The following is a 23944-nucleotide window of genomic DNA, read 5'->3' on the forward strand; positions in this document are numbered from 1 at the left end:
GGGGGGTGTTTTTCTCCTTGTTGACAATACTTGGTCATGATAGGGCACAAATTTAAATTCTGTACATTTCCTCTCTGTATGAAAGAGGGCCTCTTCCTTTTTTGAGTAATATAACTGATGGGGAGGTGGCTAATACCTTTCTCTTATCACAAGTGGGCAAAAGCTACTTTATAAAGTTAACAGGAGAACAGAGATTTATTATTGCAAGTTATAATAGTATCCAACTGAAGAAATGAAGATAATTTAAAGTATCATCAAAGTAGCAGGGGATGGAGAGGTTAAGGAAACTAAATCTTTATCTTCTATAGTCAAATGCTGATAAATCAAGTACTGTGCTTTGGCAAGAACTGGTGCAGCCACTTTTAAAACCTCTTTTGCAATATGGCTACCTTCCAACCCAGTTAATTCTACCCCTAGGATTTTGCCCTAGTATGTACAGATGTGCAGCCAAAGGCCAAGAATGTTTAAAGTGCAGTATTTGTAACTGTCCCCAAATGAAATCAACCCAAATTTTATCAACAGAAGAATGGATGCACTATAGTGTGTTCATACCATCCAGCAATGAGAACAGAGTACTGCCAGATGCAGCAACAGGGATGACTCTCATAGAATGTTGTGAGGAAGGTGCCAGAAGAAAACATACTACAGGAAACCATTTATACATAAAGTTCAGAAACAGGCAAAGCTAATCAATGGTGCTAGAAATCAAGAGAGTGTTTGCCACTGGGGTAGGGCCTTCTGGGGTGCTTGGTAATAGTCTATTTCTTGATCTAGCTGGGGTAACGTAGATATTCACTTTGTGAAAATTCATTAAGCCTAAACCTTTATGATTAGTATACTTTTCTGAATGTATGTTTTATTTCGATAAGGTTTAAAAGTTGCAATTTATATATTATTGAAGCGTTATGAAGAACCAAAACAGAACTATATTCCTCTGGGGAGAGCGATTAGAGATGCGTTGCCTTTCTGATACTTTTTTAAAAATGTGCATGTAACAGTTTCTCTTCTTAAAAAAAAAAATCAGTGCATTAAGGGGAAACGGGTTGTTCAGAGTTATGGTTTGATACTACACTCAAATTAATTCCAAAAAATTAAAAAATTCTCTTCCACAATGTAATGCACTCCCCATAAAGCAGTGTTTCTCAGATGTAATCCAGAGTCATTAGGCCTACAAAAAATGAAAAAGGATTTAGGAAACGTCTTTTGTTAAATTTCATTACTACAGAAAGTTCCTAAAGCCATTGATATGCCCAAACAACATATTACAGAAATATTATTAATATCAAACCAAATGCAAAGTGATCTTTTTTTTTCTCGGCCACACCGTGGGACTTAAGGGTTCTTAGTTCCACAACTAGTGACTGAATCCGGGCCTTCAGCAGTGAAAGTGCTGAGTCCTAACCACTGGACCACCAGGGAATTCCTGCAAAGTAATCATTTTAATGCTGCATTACACATAGAACTACTAGCTCCACCTCTATTTTATATCAAATATTAAACTGTCATATACTAGTTGGGCAGATAAATAATGTTAACAGAGACCCTTTACACAAAAGCAAAACAGGAAAAAAAAAAGAGTACTATTAATACCATCTTCTCCAATTTTTAAAAAAATATTTATTTTTATTTTATTTATTTGGCTGCACTGGGTCTTAGTTGAGGCATGCGGGATCTTTAGTTGCAGCATGTGAACTCTTAGTTGTGGCAGGCATGTGGGATCTAGTTCCCCGACCAGGGATTGAAGCCACGCCCCCTACATTGGGAGCATGGAGTCTTAACCGCTGGACCATCAGGGAAGTCCCCATCTTTCCCAGTTTTTAGAAACTGATTTTTAAACCTATTCCCTGAAAACCATTAGTATTAAGAATAAGGCTACAAAACCAAAATGCTGGTTTTAAACACTGATGAAAGTCTGTTAAAAGATAATTAAAATGGAAGATTGCTTATCTCTAACACATAATAGAATTTCTCAGAAGCATAATAATAAAACTCACATAACACCAGAAAACATGGTGTCAAGCCATATCAAAAATATAACAAGCAAGCAATTTGTTGGAAGAAGGGAGAGCATAAATAATTTTCATCAAGGAAAACCAGAGGCCTCTCCTAGTATTAATTTTAGCAAGAACGTTACTTGAGGATTGGAATTCGTTACTTCTAGTTTTCTAGTTCAATGAGTGATTTTTCTTAACACCTTTATTGAGATATAATTCACATACCATCCAATTCACTGGTTTTTAGTGTACTCACAAAGTTGCACAACCATCATCACCACAATTTTAGAAAACTTTTTTATCACCTCAAAATGAAACCCAGTACCCTTTTCAGCTATAAACCCCTAATCCTCCCCATAATCCTCAGCCCTAGGTAACTAATGTACTTTCTGTCCCTATAGATGCGGTTATTCTGAACATTTCATATAAATGGAATCATACAATATGTGCCCTTTTGTGTCTAGCTTCTCACACATAGCGTAATGATTTCAAGGTTCTTCCGCATAGCAGCATGTATCAGTACTTAATTTATTACCAAATAATATTCCACTGTATGCATATACCATATTTTATCCATTCATCAGCTGATGGACATTTGGATTATTTTCAATAATCCAATAATCCAAGAATTTATAAATAATTTTGTTATAAACAGTAATGTACAAGTCTTTACGGGCACATCTGTTTACATTCCTCCAGGGTATACCTAGGGGTGGAACTGCTGGGTCATATGGTCACTTTATGTTTAACCTTTTGAGAAACTGCCACACTGTTTTTCTAAGCGACTTCACTATTTTACATTCCCACCAGCAGTGGATGAGGGTTCCAATTTCTCCACATCTTCATCAACACTAATTATTGTCTGTCCTTTTGGTTATAGCCATTGTAGCTGGTGTGAAGTTATCTCACCTAATGACTAGTGATATTGAGAACATTTCCATGTGCTCATTGACCATTTGTATACCTCCTCTGGAGAAATGTTTATCCAGAGCCTTTGCCCATTTTTAAATTTGGGTTGTTATTTGATTATTGAGTTGTAAGAGTTCTTTATATACACTAGATACAAGTCCCTTATCAGATGTATGATTTGCAAATATTTTCTCATTACTATCCTTCATTCTCTCAATTTTGGAGAAAACACATTCACATATTTCAAAATGTCACAGAAGATTTAACTAAAAGTTACTCTGGCTTTCAGATTAAAGGCATATAGGTCAATTACAACTACTACAGACAGAAGAAAGACAGTTTAGAAAGGCCAAAATGTTCACCTAACTCAAAATAAAAGCTGGTGGCATTGAGCATAAATAAGGACATTAAATTAATCTGTGTGGTGCACACATCTCATGTTACCCTTCTAATTTTATTTCATCATTCTCTATTCTTAGTTAACACTACCTCTTTTTTGTCCTTCCAGACACTCCTTTCACCTCTAAACTCCTGTCACACTTATTACATTACCATTTATTTGGTATGTACATCCTCCTAGATAGCAACAGCTTATGCATTAAAGGTGCTCAAGTGCCAACTGAGTGGGAAACACAAGGGGCCAAAATGGCTGCTGAATACAAGCCATGGGAAGTACCTAAGAGCTAGCACACACAAGTTTCAGAAAAATACCACTCATTAGTTTATCAATAGAAGCAAGACAGTATTACATTTCCCTTCTCTCCTGTGCAATTAATTTTGATTTATTCTTCACGTTTGCTAATAGAAGACTTACTCTAGCTCTACAAAATCTTTTTGTTTATGAATAAGCCCAGTTCCAGCTGGGCTTGATTCCAACCCTAGTCTACAAATACTCTTGATATAGCAGGCACCAATTTTCCCTACTTGAGGTTCTGCACTGGACCATTTGATATGAGGCAAATTCTTAGGGCCAACAACTTTATTTAAATTGTAAATGATTTGTAGAGACATGGATGGACCTAGAGACTGTCATACAGAGCGAAGTGAGTCAGAGAGAGAAAAACAAATATTGTATATTAACACATATATACAGAATATAGAAAAATGGTACAAATCAACCGGTTTGCAAGGCAGAAATAGAGACATGGATGTAGAGAACAAACATATGGACAGCAAGTGGGGAAAGCGGGGGGTGGGGGGGGAGATGTTAGGGGGGAATGAATTGGGAGATTGGGATTGCCATATATACATTACTAATAAGAAAAAAAATAAAATTGTACACTTTAAACATATGCAGTTTATTGTACATCAATTGTATCTCAATAAAAATTCTTAAAGAAAAAAAATTGTAAATGATTTCTCAGCCTTCATCTCCTTAAGCAGAGAATTCTATATTCAACGGCCACTACAACCTCCTATTCTGCCCTCTCTGACACCAGTTCTGGATGTCTTTGCTCGGGTACAATCTCTTGTATAAACAACAGCAGCCACAGCTAACACATACAGCAAATACTACAGCCAGGCACTACTGTAAGCACTTCCCATACTCACTAATTCAATCCTCACAATAATGTCAAGAGACAGTTGCCATTATTATCTCTATTTTACACATAAGCAAACTGTGGCGTGGTAAAGTTATGTACCTAGCCAAAGATCATAGTTAGTAAACTGCAGAGCAAAGATCTGAACCGCGGACATCTAACTTGAGTCCACGCTCTTAACCACAGCGATGTACTGCTTCATGGCTAGCCTCTGTCTACTGTACAAACATCCTTGTCCTGACCCAGTCATCTTATAGAAGTCTATTTAATAATGGGGAGAGATGCTCCCAAAGTATTATATACAAAAAGAAATTACAAAACAGTATGCACCATGTATTATGTACACATACATACGCACATAGAAAGTACTGGGAGGAAATACATCTAGAAACAGATGGATTTGGGAACTCCCTGCTTGTCCAGTGGTTAGAGCCCCGAGCTTTCACTGCCAAGGGCCCAGATTCAATCCCCAATCAGCGAACTAAGATCCTGCAAGCCACACGGCGCGGCCATAAAAAAAAAAAAAAAAGTTCAGAACTTTCATTTATGCTCCTTCAAACATTGTTGAAGCTAAAAAAAACATATTTCTTTGATTTAAATGTTTTTAGTGATGGTTATTCTTTTACTAAGACTGGTCTGAAGAAAAAACAAAAAAGCCAACACCCACATTCACTTCCTAATTATTTCAACTATCATCTGCTTAAACCAGCTTGAATGCCTTCGACCAGTGCCCAGTGCCAGGCACATGCTGAGCACAGGGCTGGGCGGCCACAGGAGGGGCAGGGGCGGGGGCGGGAGGGTGAGGCTGTGTACATGGATGCACTTCCCCATTCCTGGCAGGGATCCTGAGCTGCCTCTGGCTCCCAAAGAGTCTCGAGAAACTTACCAAGTAGGTAAAGGGAACCTTCAGAACCTACAAGCCTCGTTTCCCCACTTAACCTTCTCCACTGAGAGGTGGGTCACACTGTTCCCAGGTAAGGAAAATGAGACTTAGTGAAGTGAAGTAACTTGCCCAAGATCAGATTCAGTAAAAGGGGCCAGTAAAACTCAAAACCAGGTCTGTCAAATTCAAGAGCCTATGTTCTGTCCGTTACACCTCTCCCCTCCCTTCACACATCAGCCTTGGAAAATGAAAGTTCAAAGTCAAACATGCAACTACAAAAGATATCTAAGACATTAAATGTCTAAAAACACATAGCATGCTAGATATACCAGCATGAACTTAGGAAAACATTGGGAAACAGCTGGAGAAATCTTAGCAGTAATTAACTCTGGGATTTAGGGAGGTGAGACAATACTAATTTGGGGGTAGAGATATCTTTAAATAATTTTAAGTGATTGCATTTAAGACAGAGGGTTTTTAAAAAAACTTTTTTTGTGTCTTAGGATTAAACTAAATTATCTCTAAAAATCCCTTCAACCCTATGTTTCTAATAACTTCCTCTAAGAGTCATCAAATACAAAGCAGGAATGTGAAGAAAGTGCACGCCTGCTCGGCCGCATGGCGCAGGGAGAGGCCGCAGACACCAGGCGCTTCCCACTCTCAGCACAGCCATGACCAGCGTTATTTGGTTTTGAAAATATGAACCTCTTTCCTAAATGTTTCCAGTATTTTGAGGGGCTTTTACATTTCCAAATACAAATTTTACAAACAAACCTATAAAGTTTACATTTTCATATGCTTTTTTATTATTTATTTTAATAGGTGGATGGAGTTGGTAGGTTCGTGTGCTTTTTATTTTATTTATTTTGCAACTTATTTACTTGCTGCATAGGATTTTCGATGCTGTGAGCAGGCTTTCTCTAGTTGCGATGAGCAGGCTTCTCATTGCCGTGGTTTCTCTTGTTGCGAAGCACAGGCTCTAGGTACACAGGCTTCAGTAGTTGTGGCATGTGGGCTCAGTAGTTGTGACTCACAGGCTCTAGAGCACAGGCTCAGTAGTTATGACGCACAGGCTTAGTTGTTCTGTGGCATGTGGGATCTTTCCGGACTAGAGATCTAACCTGTGTCCCCTGCACTGGCAGGCAGATTCTTAACCACTGCACCACCAGGGAAGTTCCTTTATTTATTTATTTTTTAATATTTATTTATTTGGTTGCGCTGGATCTCATTTGCGACAGGTGGGCTCCTTAGTTGTGGCATGTGAACTCTTAGTTGCAGCATGCATGTGGGATCTAGTTCCCTGACCAGGGATCAAACCCAGGCCCCCTGCGTTGGAAGTATGGTGTCTTAACCACTGTGCCACCAGGGAAGCCCCTTATGTGCTTTTTAAATTAGAAAAGTGGCAAAAGATCTAAAAAGACATTTCTCCAAAGATATACAGATGGCCAAAAAGCACATGAAAAGATGCTCAACATCACTAATTATTAGAGAAAAGCAAATCAAAACTACAATGAGGTATTACCACACACTGGTCAGAATGGCCATCACCAAGAAGTCTACAAATAACAAATGATGGAGAGGATGTGGAGAAAAGGGAACCCTCCTACGCTGTTGGTGGGAATATAATCTGGTACGGCCACTATGGAGAACGGTATGGATGTTGCTTAAAAAACTAAAGATAGAACTACCATATAATCCAGCAATCCCACTCCTGGGCATATATCGAGAGAAAACCATAATTCGAAAAGATACATGCACCCCAATGTTCACTGCAGCACTATTTACAATAGCCAGGACACGGAAGCAACCTAAATCTCCATTTGCAGATGAATGGATAAAGAAGAGGTGGTACATATATACAATGGAATATTAGCCATAAAAAAGAATGAAATAATGCCATTTGCAGCAACATGAATGGACCTAGAGATTATCACACTGAATGAAGTCAGAGAAAGACAAATACCATATGATGTCACTTATATGTGGAATCTAAAAGATGATACAAATGAACTTATTTACAAAACAAACAGACTCGAAGACATAGAAAGCAAATTTATGGTTACCAAAGGAGAAAGGGGGGGTGGAATAAATTAGGAGTTTTGGATTAACATATACACATTACTATATATAAAATAGATAAACAACAAGGACCTACTGTATAGCACAGGGAACTACACTCAATATTTTGTAGTAACCTATATGGGAAAAGAATCTGAAAAAGAATGTATATAACAATCACTTGCTGTACACCTGCAACTAACACAACATTGTAAATCAACTATACCTCAATAAAAAAAGAAAGAAATTAAAAAACTGGCTTTAGCTTTATATATCACTTAAAACAGTTTATATACTAAAGCTATTTTAATCTTCCAAAGAATTACTCTGGATAGCAAAGTTTTCCACACAGCTAACACTTTATCGATCACTCATCTCAAAATTCTGTTTTAACCATTTTGGACCAAAGCCTTCAAAATACATATTACGTAACTCAATGCCTCCTTAAATAGTCTGTTTTACTGCGTTAGAACAAGAGAATGAAAGGGTTTTTATTTTTAACAGATAAAATGATATATTACAGTGTACTAGTATATAACTAGGTTCTGCTGTACTTGTCTCTACAATATACCTATATATATTTTTTCATTTTTATTGGAGTATAGTTGATTTACAATGTTGTGTTAGTCTCAGGTGTACAAGAAAGTAAATCAGTTTTACACATACATATATCCATTTTTTAGATTCTTTTCCCATACAGGCCATTACAAAGTATTGAGTAGAGTTCCCTGTGCTCTACAGCAGCTCCTTATTAGTTATCTATTCTCTATATATAGTCATGTGTATATGTCACTCCCAATCTTCCAATTTATCCCTCCGCCTCCTTACCCCCTGGTAACCATGTTTGTTCTATACCCATGTCTCTATTTCTCTTCTGTAAATAAATTCATGTGTACCCTTTTTTTAGATTCCACATATAAGCAATATATGATATTTGTGTTTCTGTGACTTACTTCACGCAGTGTGACAATCTCTTGGTCCATTCACGTTGCTGCAAGTGGCATTATTTTGCTGTTTTTTATGGCTGAGTAATATTTCATTGTATATGTACCACATCTTTTTTCTTTTAATGTTTATTTATTTCTTTTGGCTGCACCAGGTCTTAGTTGCAGCACATGGGATCTTTGTTGAGGCACGCATGCAGGATCTAGTTCCCTAACCAGGGATCGAACCCAGGCCCCCTGCATTGTAAGCATGGAGTCTTAACCACTGGACCACCAGGTAAGTCCCTGTACCACATCTTCCTTATCCATTCCTCTGCTGATGGATATTTAGGTTGCTTCCGTGTCCCGGCTGTTGTAAATAGTGCTGCAATGAACCAATGCCTATATTCTTTAAGACAAACTCTTAATGTCTCAAAATATAAACTCTCAAAGGTGAGATCTTATTTTTCTTTCAGACATGAAATGCTTGCCTGAGACTTGCTAATTATATAGCACTGTCTTCAGAAACAGGCCACACAGATCCATAAGTGGGAATTTACTGCATTAAAAATGATGTCGGGAGCTCCCTGGTGGTCCAGTGGTTAGCACTCAGCGCTTTCACTGCCAAGGGCCCAGATTCAATTTCAGGTCGGGGAACTAAGATCCTGCAAGTCACGTAGTATGGCCAAAAAAAGGTGTCATTTCAAATTGGCAAAGGAAATAAACGACTTGAGATATTTCCCAAGTCATATGGGGGGGGGGGAGTGATATCCCATCTCACCCCTCCAGATATATCAAGACTGAAACATGAAAAATGAAAACCGCAAAGAGCTAGAAGTTCTAAGCGAAAATTTTTTTCCTATTCTTGGCATGGGAAGAGGCCTTTCTAAGGAAATCAGAAAACTCAGAAGCTATTTTATTTTTTAAAGAGGAAAATCAATTTACTAAATATTAATTGAAAACTTCGGACTAGGCAAAAGGCCATGTTCATAAGGGCTTCAAATGAGTCACAGACCCGATTTCCAAGGATTTCTGAACAAGAAGCTCACAGTTAAAGAACTAAAAATGCCCAACATACAAAAACATGTTCAACCTGGACCTCCCTGGCAGTCCAGTGGTTAAGACTCCATACTCTTAATGCAGGGAGCACGGGTTTGAGCCCTGGTTGGGGAACTGCATGGCACAGTGGGGAAAAAAAAAGTTCAATCTCATTCATAATTAAAGAAATACAAATAAAAATGCAAATCAAAGGAATACTGACCAGATTTAAAAGGATTTAAAAAACAAACAAACAAATCTTCATGTGGGCAAACAGGTCCCCCAGTACAGTCTACAATGGGAGTGTATTGGTTCTGCAGAGGTATTTAACAGTGTCTCTCAATGTCTGAACGCACATTCACTTTCACCAGTGAGTCCACTGTAGTTTATTCCAAATATTCGCACTCAAGGGCAAAGGCTACTCTGCACACCATCGCTTGTTACTATATACAAGAACCAGAAAGTCTACTGATAAAGAACTGGTTAAATAAATAACAGTCACTCACACAAGGTAAAGGGAAGCAGCTATTCAAAAGAGTAAGGTAGAGCCATATCAAAATGGATAGATCTCCAAGGTATAATTAAGTAAGGAAAAAGAAACATTGGGTCCAGGATGAACATGTCAGTATAAACAAAAACCTATTCATACAGAAGCCAGTAAATGGAGAAAACTTTTCTATAAAGATATCCTCCAAACTATTCACCATGACCAGTATTATAAGAAGTATTATAGAAAGTAGTATTAGGGGACTACCATGGAGGTGCAGCGGTTAAGAATCCACCTGCCAATGCAGGGGACACAGGTTCGAGCCCTGGTCTGGGAAGATCCCACATGCCATGGAGCAACTAAGCCTGAGTGCCACAACTGAGCCTGTGCTCTAGAGCCCGCGAGCCACAGCTACTGAGCCCGTGCACCACAACTACTGAAGCCCACTCGCCCTACAGCCTGTGAGCCACAACTACTGAGCCCACTCACAGCAACTACTGAAATCCACATGCCTAGAGCCTGTGCTTCACAACAAGAGAAGCCACCGCACTGAGAAGCTCAAGCACTGCAACAAAGAGTAGCCCCTACTCGCTGCAACTAGAGAAAGCCTGTGCACAGCAACAAAGACCCAACACAGCCAAAAATTTTTTTAAAAAGTAGTGTTAGGGACTTCCCTGGTGGTGCAGTGGTTAAGAATCCACCTTCCAATGCAGGGGACACAGGTTCGATCCCGGGTTGGGGAACTAAGATCCCACATGCCCCAGGGCAACTAAGCCTATGTGCCACAATGACTGAGCCCATGTGCCACAACTAGAGAGAAGCCCTCACACCGCAATGAAAGATACCGTGGGCTGCAACTAAGACCCGACACAGCCATAAATAAATAAATAAACATTAAAAAGTAGTATTATATTTTTTCACTATTCCACCACACCCTAGGGTCAGAGTCTGAAGAGTGCAGGAGTTTGTCTCGAGTTATCTCATGTCATCTTCTCCCTTCACCCTGCTCGAAAGACCCCTGGGTCTGTTCCCCCAGATCTTTACACTACATCTTCTACTGGATTATAGTAGGAATAGTATCTACTAAGCATAAATTTTTGTAGCCATTCTGATTTACCTCCTTCTTAAAACAATTCTGAAAGTTGAAATATCTCACTTAAACTTGGCCTCAATTTACAACTACGGCTAGGGCATCTACCAAATCACTTTACCAGCTTAAAATAAAAAAGGTTCAAGCATGGATAGTTGACTCTTCCCAAGTAGAATCAGACAGTCAGTAGCTAAGCCTACTGTTTGAGATATATGGAATACACAAAAGAGGGTTAACACAGTGTATATACAGCTAAGTTCTGAGTGAAGGAAGGAAGGAAAAAAATCTAACTAATTGCTATGTGCTAGACACTGAAAATACATTATTCAGTTTAGCCTTACAATTCTAAGATAGTGAGAATATTACTTTATTACACAGATAAACTAGGGAGCAAAGTAGGAAGTGAGGGAGGGAAAAAAAGCCACGATTTGAGACCTACATGTATTGAGCCTGTTATGGAGGTAGTGTTTCTATGGGGAATGTCCTAAAGAATCACATACCCAAATGTCCATCAATGGATGAACTGATAAACACAATACGGTAAAGGCATACCTGGTTTTATTGTGCTTCACAGATATCGTGTTTTTTACAAATTGAAGGTTTGTAGCAACTCTGCATTGTCAGACTATTAGCATTTTTTAGCAAAAACTCACTATTTAATTAAGGTATGTACATTTTTTATTAGACATAACGCTACTGCACACTTAATAGACTACAGTATAGTGTAAACGACTTTCTATGCCTTGAAAAACCAAAAAATTCATCTGACTCACTTTATTGTGTTATCTGCTTTATTGCGGTGGCCTGGAACCGAACCTGCAATATCTCCAAGGTATACCTGTATATACGTACATTAGGATATTATTCAACTTTAAAAAGGAAGAAAATTCTGACACATACAACATGGACGAATCTTGAAGACATTAAGTGAGAAAAGCCAGACACAAAAGAACATAGTATGATTCTACTTATATGAAATACCTGGAGTAGCCAGATTCAGAAAAAGAAAACAGAATGGTGGTTCCAGGGGCAGAGGGAATGGAGTAACAGAGGTTCAGTCTGGGAAGATGAAAAAGTTCTGGAGATGGATGGTGGTGTAGCTTGCATGACACTGTTAATCTCTTAATGCCAATGAACTTTACACTTAATGCTTAAAATGGTAAACTTTATGCTATGCATATTTTAACACACAAAGAATCATGACTTCATATATTCAAGCCGTTAGCAAATAAAATCTAACTCTATACTGGTCATCAGGAATTAATGTAAAAATATTCCAGTCGCTAGGATTACTGAATTGCTTCGTTAGCAAGATAAAGCAGTTGAATCAGTAACAATGGGGATGCCACATTCCTCAGAACAGGTCTTAGGAGAAGGCCCGTGAAAAATAAGCCCATTCACTTCTTACAGAATACAGAATAATCTTGGGAAAGATGAAACAAGAAAAAGCAGGCCCCACTTCTGATAAAACAGAGGGCAATGGTTCTCAAGTACCGTCTGTGGACCCTTCCAGGTGGTCTGCAAGCTCAAAAACTATTTTCATAATAATACTGAGATGGCATTTGTCTTTTTTGGTGTTGACATCTGCACTGATGGTACAAAAGCAATAATGAGTAACACTGCTGGCTCCTTAGAATAAATCAAGGCAGCAGCACCAAACTATACTGGAGTCATGGGTTTTGTCACTACTTCATGTACTCGAGATGGGGGCAGAGGGGCTCTTTTACCTAACAATGCCCTTGAGGAAGCAATAAAAAAATGATTAATTTTTATTAAATCTCAACCCTTGAGTACATTATCTTTTTTTATTCTGTGTGAAGATACAGAAAGTACACAGGAAGCACTTCAGCTACACAACAAAGCATGGTAGCGATCCCGAGGAAAAGCACTACTGCAGCTGCCAGAATCATGAGCCCAACCAGCAGCTTTTTCATGGATCACCTTGTTGTTGTTTCTTTTCTTTTAAAGACAACCCACGGGGACCTCCCTGGTGGCACAGTGGTGAAGAATCCACCTGCCTATCAATGCAGGGGACACAGGTTCAAGCCATGGTCTGGGAAGAGCCCACATGCCTCGGAACAACTAAGCCCACAAGCCACAACTACTGAGCCCATGTGCCACAACTACTGAAGCCCACACGCCTTGAGCCCCTGCTCCACAACAAGAGAAGCCACTGCAATAAGGAGCCCATGCACCACAATGAAGAGTAGCCCCCACTCTCTGCAACTGGAGAAAGCCCGTGTGCAGCAACAAAGACCCAACACAGCCAATAAATAAATAAATAATAAATTTATTAAAAAAAAAAAAAAAAGAAGCCACTGCAATGAGGAGCCCATGCACCACAACAAAGAGCAGCCCCCACTCACCGCAACCAGAGAAAGCCCACATACAGAAACGAAGACCCAACACAGCCAAATAAATAAATATTTTAAAATAAAATAAAATAAAATACAACACAACCCATGGCTGTTTATTCAGACTTGGGTATTTGGCAGACATTTTCTCCAATACATACAAAGTGAGCCTGTCACTTCAAGGCAAACAACTGACAGTATTTGTTGCCAAAGATAAAATGTGAGTTTTCAAACAAAATTTAGAATTTTTGAAAACTACCTCCACCATGACCTTCCCAGTACTTAAAAGACTTTTCTGATGAGATCAGTGGTGATATTAACTAATGTGATTTTGATATTGTAAAAAAATGTGGTAACATTTGGAATATCAACACAATTCAGTAAACCAATATTTTCCAAATAACTAATGGACGATGTTACAAAATGATGCATGAGAAAAAACATCTATTCAAAGCACGAAACAGACCCATAGTTTTAAAACAGTACAAAAAGTTACACAGGGTTTCAGATCCCACACTAACTAACTTTAAGAACTACTACTTGCTGAGTTTTGGTGTAGTATCAGTTTCCACAATTATCTGAAAAGGCTATTAAAATACTCCTGCCTGTTTCAACTACATATGTGTGTGAGGCTAGACTGTCTGCACACACTTCAACTAAAATGGCATATTGCCACAGATGGAATGCAGAAGTAGATACGAGAATTCAGCTATCTCCTACTAAGCCAATCACTAAAGAAATCTGCAAAAACATAAAACAATGTCATTCTTCTCAACTTTTATTCTGGAAAATCAGCTATTTTTAATTTTAAAAACAATATTATGTTAATGTGTGGTATGTAGCTTCTGACACAGCCCCCAATGATACTCCTAGTATTCATGACCTTGTATAGTCCCTTCCCCTTGAGTGTGAGCTGGACCTGGCTTCTAATGAAAAGAGAATCTGGCAAAAGCGAGAGGATGTCATTTCTTTGATTACGTGACAAAAGACTGCAGCCTCCTCCTCTCTTGTGCTGGCACGCTCTCTTGCTCCTTCCAATGAAGCCAGCAGCCATGTTGTAAGATGCCTACGGAAAGGCCCTGGTGTCGAGGAACCAAGGGATGCCTCCAGCCAGCAGCTCATGTGGAACTGAGGCCCCAGTCCAACAACCTGCAAGGTACTGGATCCTGCCAGCAACCACATGAGTGTGAGCTTGGAAGTAAGCGGATCCTTCCCGGTCAAGCCTTCGGATGACTGCAGCCCATGAGGTCCTGAAGCAGAGGACCCAGCTAAGCCACTCCCAGACTCCTGAGATCGTAAATGCTGTTTCAAGTGCTAAGTTTTGGGACAATACATTATACAGCAATAGATAAGTAGTACAACGCCAGTTGATTTTTTAAATGAATAATAATTTTAAATTGTTTTAATTTCTAAAATATGGGAAACATTAGATATAACCCACATAAACAAAAGCTCCTTGGGGTAATCGATCATTTTTAGGTATGCAAAAAGACCCTGAAACCAAAAAGTGTGAGAACTGCTGCCCTGGCTGTGGTGGAGCAGGGATAGAGAGAGAAGAGAGGCCAGCTCGGTGAAAGCATGGTCTGAGAGGGCTCCCAAACCAAGCAGATCCATCTCTAGGAAACATGCCCTGGGACCGGGTGGGAGGACAGAGAGAAGAGTGTCCTTTCCTTCCTGTTCAACCACACCTAACAAATCAGCCTCTTTCCCTTTTGGTTAAGTCACTGCAGTACCAATCATTATAATCCACATGGGTGGTGAGGGAGAACTGGGATAAGCCATTTCCCCTTGGCCTTTGTCTGTTGCTCTGGTTTATTTAGAAGCCTCTCAAACAGTACTTGATATACTTCCTCACTGAATCCTCAGAACTATCTTAAAGGTAGGTACGATGAACAAACAGCCTCAGTGATCAGGTAATTTTAAGTAATTTGTCCAGTCATGGACCTAGGACTTGGAAAGCAGAGACTGAATTCTCTTCTTTCTCTATAATATTTCAAAGCGTATATTCTTCCAAAGCATGTTAAAAACAAATGTGGTGATGGCCACACAACTCTGAATATACTAAAAACCATTGAATTGTACACTTTAAGTGGATGAACTGTATGGCATATGAATTATACGTCAATAAAACTGTTAAACAAAAATAATAAATGAACACGAGCAAAGCCAGAGCAATGTCGGAGTTCTGAGGAGGGACAGAAATTGGAGGCAAGGTAAGTTTAGGAGTTGCCCCAACTTCTAACTTTAGGCAGCAAAAGGCTCCAGAGTGATTTGTCACAGCATGTAGAGGACAGGGGAGCACAAAGAGGCATTAATTAGGTAAATGAGAAGAAAAGAGGGGCAAACCAGTGCTGAAGTTAGGACGAAGGCACTTGATTTCTCCCACTGGTGAAGAAGCCAAGAAGCAGCCAACAGGTCTGAAAAAGGCCCGGTGAGGATATAGCTTCTTTGGCTGCACGCTCTCTCCGGTAGGAGTTCGTGCTACTATCTATAGCGGTTGGTGCTAACATCTATCTTAGACTATGCATGTCATTTGCCTTTTAATCCAAGGATGATGGCATTTGATTTCACATTTAACTTCTATGGCCGTTTCTTTTATTAAAAGGAAGGGTGCTAAACTGCATGATTTTGCAAAATCACTTCTAGCTCTAAAAACTATAATTCAGTGATTAGCAGCAATCTGAGAGATACCTGTATCAGCCTAACCACCTATCTAGGCAGCAAAAGGATCAGGAAATATGATTTTAATGCACAAAGCCACTGAATGGGCTTGGGCCTGATCTATTTTGCAGAGGAGCAGGGGCTGGGGCACACATTCAGCATCTTCAAGCCACAGACTCCTGAGACGTAAAATGGTCCTCTGCTTTTATGGGTTACCTAAATGCAACATCCATGTCCTGATTTTTTTTAATTAATTAATTTACTTATTTATTTTTGTTGGGTCTTCGATGCTGCATGCAGGCTTTCTGTAGTTAAGGCGAGTGGGGGCTACTCTTTGTTACGGTGCTCGGGCTTCTCACTGCAGTGGCCTCTCTTGTGTGGAGCACAGGCTGTATGCGCACCGGCTTCAGTAGTTGTGGTTCGTGGGCTCTAGAGCGCAGGCTCAGTAGTTGTGGTGCATGGGCTTAGTAGTTCCGCGACATGTGGGATCTTCAAGAACAAGGGACTGAACCCCTGTCCCCTGCATTTGCAGGCGGATTCTTAACCACTGCACCACCAGGGAAGTCCCTGCACTCCAATTTTATGAAGTCATCCTTCGCCAGCTCCACATGGAGCAATCTGATGCACCTTTGAAACATTGTGCCTTCTCTTTTTCTTGTCCTACTTCACCCGACCACTTCAGCTTTTTGTTAACACTGTGTTGTGTAGACTTTGAGAGGTTTAAAAAGAGGGTCTCTTTCTAAACCCTCTATCTTTCAATTCATCCAAATTACACTTGGAGGTGCCTTTGCAAGGAGTCACAGTGCAGCACACCTCCTATATCGAGTATCTTAAGGTCAACCCAGGACCTAAGGGAATGAAACAAAAGCTGTAAGGCTCAAAACTACCCCCTCACCACCGTTCCTGGATTATAATAGCTTTCCTATGCCCCCAATGACCCAACCCCACCCTTCATAATTTGTGTGGTTTTTTTTTAATATCTATCTATCTATCTATCTATCTATCTATCTACCTATCTACCTATCTATCTATCTATCTATCTATCTATCTATCTATCTATCTATCTACCTACCTACCTACCTACCTACCTACCTACCTATTTTGGCTGCGCCTGGTCTTAGTTGAAGCACACGGGATCTTTTTTTTAATTGCAGTATACAGGATCGTTAGTTGCAGCATGTGGGATCTAGTTCCCCAACCAGGGATCAAACCCAGGCCTCCTGCATCAGGAGTGCAGAGTCTTAACCACTGGAGCACCAGGGAAGTCCCCATAATTTGTTTTAATTTAGCAAAAGCTGTTACTCATTTTACCTACCACCAAGTTTTACTCACATTCATCAAAAGAGCACATTTTTATTTACTATCCTCAAGAAATGTGTTTAGAGAGCACAAGACACATGGAATATGGCTAATGACTTTGGAGCCCAAAGAGGCCGACCTTTGAATATACCACTTATTACCTCCTGTGTGGCCATGAGGAGGTCAACCTCTCAGTTTCCTGCTTTGTAAACTAGAGATGCACACTACCTACCTTCTAGAGTTGTAAGATTAGATATAATGAATATATATTGCTACATGCAGCAGAACTGTTTATAATAATATTTGAATAAGGATGAATTTGCAAAGTATGCAAAATGCCTACATTCTCACTTTTAATATGGCCCACATGTCAATCTAAAACATCCTTAACAAAACGTGCTTCTAAGCTACTGGCACATCTTCCTCATCAAACCATTCTACTTTGACCTGAGTAGAGAAAGAAGAAAAATGAAAAAGTGGTACTTTAGTAATATTATTCGTGGCAGACTACACAGTAGGAAGTGGGGGATAATGGGGGTCATCCTAGGGACATTTTGGAAATGTAACATAGAATGCAAATCAGCACCCTGAGCAGTAAATGTTAATAAAATTATGTCGCCAGCACAACACTGGTCATTTTATTACTTTATTTATTTTTAACATACAATAAACTGCATATATTTAGAGTATACAATTTGGTATCCCAATCTCCCAATTCATTCCCCCCCAACCCTCCCTGCTTTCCCCACTTGGTGTCCATGTTTGTTCTCTACATCTGAACACTGGTCATTTTATATCTTTTCCTTCAAGTAAGAAAATTTAAGGACTTCCCTGGTGGCGCAGTGGTTAAGACTCTGCACTCTTAATGCAGGAGGCCCAGGTTTGATCCTTGGTCAGGGAACCAGATCCCACATGCATGCCGCAACTAAGAGTTCACATGCCACAACTAAGGAGCCGGTGAGCTGCAACTAAAGAGCCCACAAGCCGCAACCAAGGAGCCTGCCTGCTGCAACTAAGACCCAATGCAACCAAATAATTAAATTTAAAAAAAAGAAAATTTAAGTAGTTATAAATACCAAGAGAATTTCAACAAGGAAATAAATTGAACCATAACAACATACTCAAGGTTCAAATCCTTAAAGGGTCACCTGACCTGTTTTATCCTCTTCTCCAAATGTCCCACTTGGGAAAATTTTAAACATAGCTAATTCTCAATGCTGATGAATACTACATTAAACTCATATACCACTTTACACACTTTAAATACTGTCACATCCATTATATTAACTAAAAGTTACCGACAAACATGTTAGAACCAAACAAAAAGTAGTTGGGAAGAAAGCGGGGGAGAGGGGAGGAAGAAGCAAAGGGGTTTCTTTGGGATATTTGGTTCAAACTTACTAGGTAAGCAGAAACAGTCCGTGCAGTAGGGTCCATCACTTGCATTATCAATTACACAATTGTATACCAGCTCTAGGCCAACTTCACCAACTCTGAGCTGTGTTATTTCATTTGAGCAAGATTTCTTGTTGCTGTTGTTTTGACTGAGCTTCAGGTGCCTTATCTATATACCCAGGAATACCACCTATTCTGCAGAGGTAAGGGGATATTAGAACGCAAGCACATTTTAAACACCTAGCACAATGCAGGAAATGGTGAGAACTAGAATTCTTTTCCTTTGAAACTCAAGTCTCTGAGAAGTGTAAAACCTGAACAGCATATCTATTGAAAAGAAAACTATTATAGTGACTCCTGTGAAGAATCCCACACAAAGGCAAATCACACGCGCCCTGTTTTACAGGATCTGAATTTCGCATATACGTTCCTAAATAAAACTTCTCTAGTCAAGACCAATAAAAATGACACAAAATAACATATCCAACATCATCCAGTAATGTAATAAATAACTGTGGCATATTATGATCCATGAATGTGGTACTGCTAGAGGGATGTGCTATATCTGGTCTGCTCTCATTACTGCTTTGCCTGTTCGGTTCTCCATGAAAATAAAATTTACCAAAGCTTGCTGATAGAATTAGATGACAATGTCATAAACAGAAGATCACTTTGATTCTTATTACTTAATCTCTGTGCTAGAAGAGTGGGAATTCATCATCAAGTCCACAAATGGGGAGAAAAACAAGATAATGAAATGGTTTCTTCCTACCACATACTCTCGCCCCACCCTGACCTGATTTCTCCTCATTAAGTCTATCACAGATTCTGGGAAGAGGGAAGAATACAAAGGCTGGAAGACAGATTTACAGAATAACACCCTAAAAGCAAGAGAAATGGATCTTTCATATATGCTCCCCTCCACACCAAGTAAAATTCTACATGCCTGGCACTGTGCTGAATGTGTCACATCAACTCATGCTTCACAGCAGTCCTAGGCGGTAGGGATTAGCATCAACCCCACTTCACAGATGATGCAATTGAGACTTAAGACTGAGAAACCTGCCCGAGGCTGCACAGCTAGTAAGTGGCAAGAGCCACGAGTCTTGACTCCAAATCCGTACTATTTGCCCACTACCACCCTACTTATTACCGTAGTGCAGATGAAGGGGTACTGGGTTCCAGACTTGGCTTCACCCCACGGGCAAATCACTGGACCTTGCTGAGCAATTTGTCATCTATAAATGAGGACAACGACAGCTGCCCAGCCTTCTCCATAGCATCTGAGTGATTCTGAAAGAGTTAATGTGTGTGCAAATATGCCATAAAAACTATAGGGCACCATGTAAATGTAAGATTTCATTCGTTTGAGCATAGATTCCATATATCTCTATCCTTCCTATCTGACCTAAAAGTTTAATAGCAGTTAAATAATTTTTAACACTCCCAAGCAAAAATCTAGGGGGAGAAAAATCAACCTTAGACATTCTGGAAAAGGCAAGACTACAGAGACAGTAAAAAGATCAGTGGTGGCCAGTGGTTTGGGGGAAGAGAAGAAGGGATGGAGGTTTTTAGGGCAGTGAAACTCTTCTGTATATCTTACATGTCAATTAATTTTTTGAAAACTCAACCGTATAAGACAAAATCTAGTAAAAATACAAACAAAGAAAACCTCCACAAATTCTATGTAGGGATTTAGGAAGTACTATGAATGAGCTTGGTGTTCTAAAAATGCCTGGAATACTTGACAAAATAATATCCCATCTTTTTAGACTAGTTCTGTCCAACAGAACTTTTTGCAATGTGCAATGATGGAAATATTCCAGATCTGTTCTAAAACAGTAGCCACTAGTCAGTCACACTGGCTACTGAACACTCACAATGTGGCTAGTATACTGAGGAAGAGAATTTTTAATTTTACTTAATTTTAATTAACACTTAAATAGCCACAGGCACCTAGTGGCTATCACATCACACAGCACAGTTTTAGACAATTCAAGAGACTCTTAGAAATGTTCTGTAATATTAAAGGAAAAAAGTTACCTCAAGAGACCAAATGGCTGTAGTTATGAAACAAAATTACCTGAAGTTATGAGTGACTAGATGGTTAAGACAAACAGGAAGCAACAAAGCCCATCTCCGACTGTTTCTCACTTTAAGTCCTATAATGTAACCCAAGTGACAAAACGGTCACTGTTCCTTTAATTCCTTCAATATTTTCAAAACAACCCAATTTGTTAAACACCATTTCTGCTTCCTGAAAAATAGGGCAGAGGTCAAGTTAGAATTAGGAATATGTTTTCAAGCTAGTGGCCCAAAGGAAATAAAAAATGAAGGGTCCTTAGGAAATAACTTAAGAAGTGACTTCTGCAAACACAAGCTATTCACCCAATTTTTTTTTAATGAAAATTCAAAAACTAATATTTAACCATGTATTTCAATTCCATGTCATAGTCAATTGGAAATCAAAAGGGAAGAAGATACGCAGAAAAGCCTGAGCAAAGAAGAAAGGTGTCTGAGGTAAATAAACAAAAATGAGACAGTTCGGACACACGTGACTATTCTTATCCAGCTGTTAACCAGAACACTGCCTCTTGGTCGTTTAAAATGCTAGCTGATTCAACCTCAGTTCCTAATTCAGACTTTTTAATCCTTATGCAGGAGCATAAAAGGGAACTCATGCCCTCAATTGCAGTGGCTTTTTATCAGACTCCTCCCCTGAAGGACCTGTGAAATCAAACACCGAGATTGGCTCCCCACCCTCAGGGAATAAGTGAGGTGTCCAAAGTGACAGTGTTGAATCCCTAGGGTCACATTCGGTCCACAGCTTCTTTTTCAGTCCTGCAAATACTGGATCTTTCTTTTAGAGTACAAAGAGAGAGAGAGAAAGAGAGGTAATTGAGAAGTAGTAACACCCTCATGCAGAGAGACGTGAAAACACCTAACCTTAGAAACAGGCCCCCCAAAAGCTAATTCTTGACATTCTGCATAGAGGTGAAACGAACCTTTGTTCTTCTTTTTCAAGTTCACGAGTCTCATTAAAAAAATATTATTTCGTAATTTCCTACAGGAGTGATCTTTAAGAGTATTCAAATGCATAATTAAGCAACATCAAACAGTCCCGAGTGATCAAGCTGGACGTCCAACAATTTGAACGTTTCAGCTTGTTCAACCGCAAGGAACGAGACGGGTTTCCACCTTTCCAGCTTTTCCCCGTGCTCCTCGCTTCCTGGGCCCTGAAAGCCCTGTACCCCGTTCGTTGTGCAATCTTTTTCGAACTCCACCCACTGACTCCAGAACAAGTGGAACTCTCCCATTCTGAAGGTCTGGATTTTCCTGTATCCAGGGAGACACCGAAAACTCCTTGACGTGAGTCAAGTAAGGCAAGGGGAACGGTCCAGCCCGACTCCCAGATTAAGAGAGACCAAAGGCCAAGGTGGGGGAGGCGCTCAAGTTTTCGCTCACCAAGAGGGGGGAAAAAAGAAAGAAAGAAAAGGGGGAGAAATAAAGAGGGAGAAGAGGGAGGGAGGGCAGGATTGGGAAGACCGGCTATCCGCGATGCTGCTCCCAACTCTGCAGGACCCAGGTTCTCCAGCATCGTCTCCCCGCCGCCCGCCCCAAGTGCAGCCAAGCCCGCGGCGCCTAGAGGCCAGCCCCAGAGCCTGGGTCCCGGGGGCCGAGCGGCCCCGCTCGCCAGCCCGCGCAGTGGCGGGGAGCGCAGAGGGGGCGGGGGAAGGGGGGCGCGGCGCAGCGCAGCCCCGGCTCCCGCGCGGTTATCTTACTGCGCAACAGCCTCGCCTGCGCCGCCCGGGCGCATCCCGCAGCGCGCCCCGCGCACCTGCCGGGCGCAAGGAGGGCGAGCCCGTAACCCCGGGCAGCCCCCCGACGGTGGCGCCCAGCGCTAGGAGCACGGGAAGCACGCGGAAGGCGGGGGCTGGGAGAGGGAACACCTGGCGCCCGGGGCCCCACGGCGCCGACCGCACGTGGCTGTCACACCTGGCGCGCCCCCGCCAAACACCCCTTCCCCCTCCCACCAGGCTGCGCCCCTACCCTCTCTCCCGCCTCCGCCGCGCGCCCGCAATCCCCAACTATCGCCCCCTCGCATCCCATCCATCCCGGTTCCATTCCCCGCACCTGCTCCCTGCCGTCACCCCCGGGAGCGAAGAGGGCCGGATGTTCGTCCCGTGGCTAAAGGTAACCCGGCAGAGTGCAGAGGTGGACCCTGAAACAGCTAGTCCCAGCATTCCCCCGGCCCGGCAACAACACAGGCACCCCGCAGACTGACCTTCTGCCGCGGGCTTCGTCGCCGTCCGCCCCGTCCGGCCTCAACAGCCTCCTCAGCGCCGCCGCCTCTTCCCCGCGCAGCCTCCTCTACCCGCGTCGCCATGAGGTGACGGCAGCAGCCAAACAAGCGGCCCGACAAGGGGCACGGAACCTCGCTGGGCCTCGCGCCCCGCCCCTGAACCCCTCCGCCAATCGCCGCGTGCAAGGCTCCCCATGTGACCGGAGGAGGTTGGCCCCCGAGGGGACAGAGTGGGATGGGGGTGGGGAGCATTGAAGCTGGGGCTGGGCTTCTGCAGGGCCGAAGGGCGAACAGAGGCCGCGCGAGTCTGCGCAGACGGGGAAAGGGACTCTGGAGCCGACTACAAGTCCCAGCAGGCTGCGCGGCCACGGCTTGCAGACCCGGATCAGGATTGGAGCGTAATGCGGAGTTCTGAAATAGGGGAGAGTATCCGCTGCGCTGGGAGTGCAGCCTCCTAGGGTTTGTAGTTTTCTAGGGGCCATGTACCGGTACCGGAAGGTACTCTTTATTATCCTGTGGGAAAAGTTCCGAAATATTTCAGTGTTTGGGAGGGAGCTCTGGGACACATTGTTGTGCTTTTGTTTTGGTTGCTCTTCTTCGGAATTGAGCCCGAGTGATTGGGAAATGAGAGAAGATACTTCGTGACTTTCAAGGCGGGAGTATAGTAATGGCTTTCAGAATTTGAGGTTTCTGGCTCGGACAACTTTCCTGAGTCCTGCCCCTCCACCGGAGCTCTCAGCACCGTGTACCGGTCCCGAGCTTCTGCGGGATGGGGGCTGCATCGTATTCACCTTGGCCGAACCGCCCCGGCTTCTAGCACAGTTCGCCACCCTTAGTTGGTGCTTAATACACATTGAACGTACCCCGCTTTCTCCGCCAGTCGTTTCGTTACCGAAATTTTTTTTTAACAAATTCAGTTTGCTGAATCAATTTTTTTTTCTTGACGAGATTGGGGCAAGGATGGAGGTTTTCTCAGGAATACTCCCTATTTACATCTGATGGAACCAGA

At 41.5% G+C, this 23944-nt stretch overlaps 1 protein-coding gene across 1 annotated transcript in view; it reads right to left on the reverse strand.

The window, feature by feature from the left end:
- Nucleotides 1-23056, reverse strand: part of TXLNG (taxilin gamma) — a 51543-nt gene extending 28487 nt beyond the window's left edge. Inside the window, exon 1 of the mRNA XM_057718990.1 lies at nucleotides 22918-23056. Coding sequence (XP_057574973.1) covers nucleotides 22918-23019 — 102 coding nt within the window. The 5' untranslated portion in view covers nucleotides 23020-23056. The remainder of the gene's footprint in view (nucleotides 1-22917) is intronic.
- Nucleotides 23057-23944: the final 888 nt, after the last annotated feature.

The sequence above is a fragment of the Hippopotamus amphibius genome, chromosome X, assembly GCF_030028045.1.
Source record: "Hippopotamus amphibius kiboko isolate mHipAmp2 chromosome X, mHipAmp2.hap2, whole genome shotgun sequence".
Taxonomy (NCBI): Eukaryota; Metazoa; Chordata; class Mammalia; order Artiodactyla; family Hippopotamidae; genus Hippopotamus; species Hippopotamus amphibius.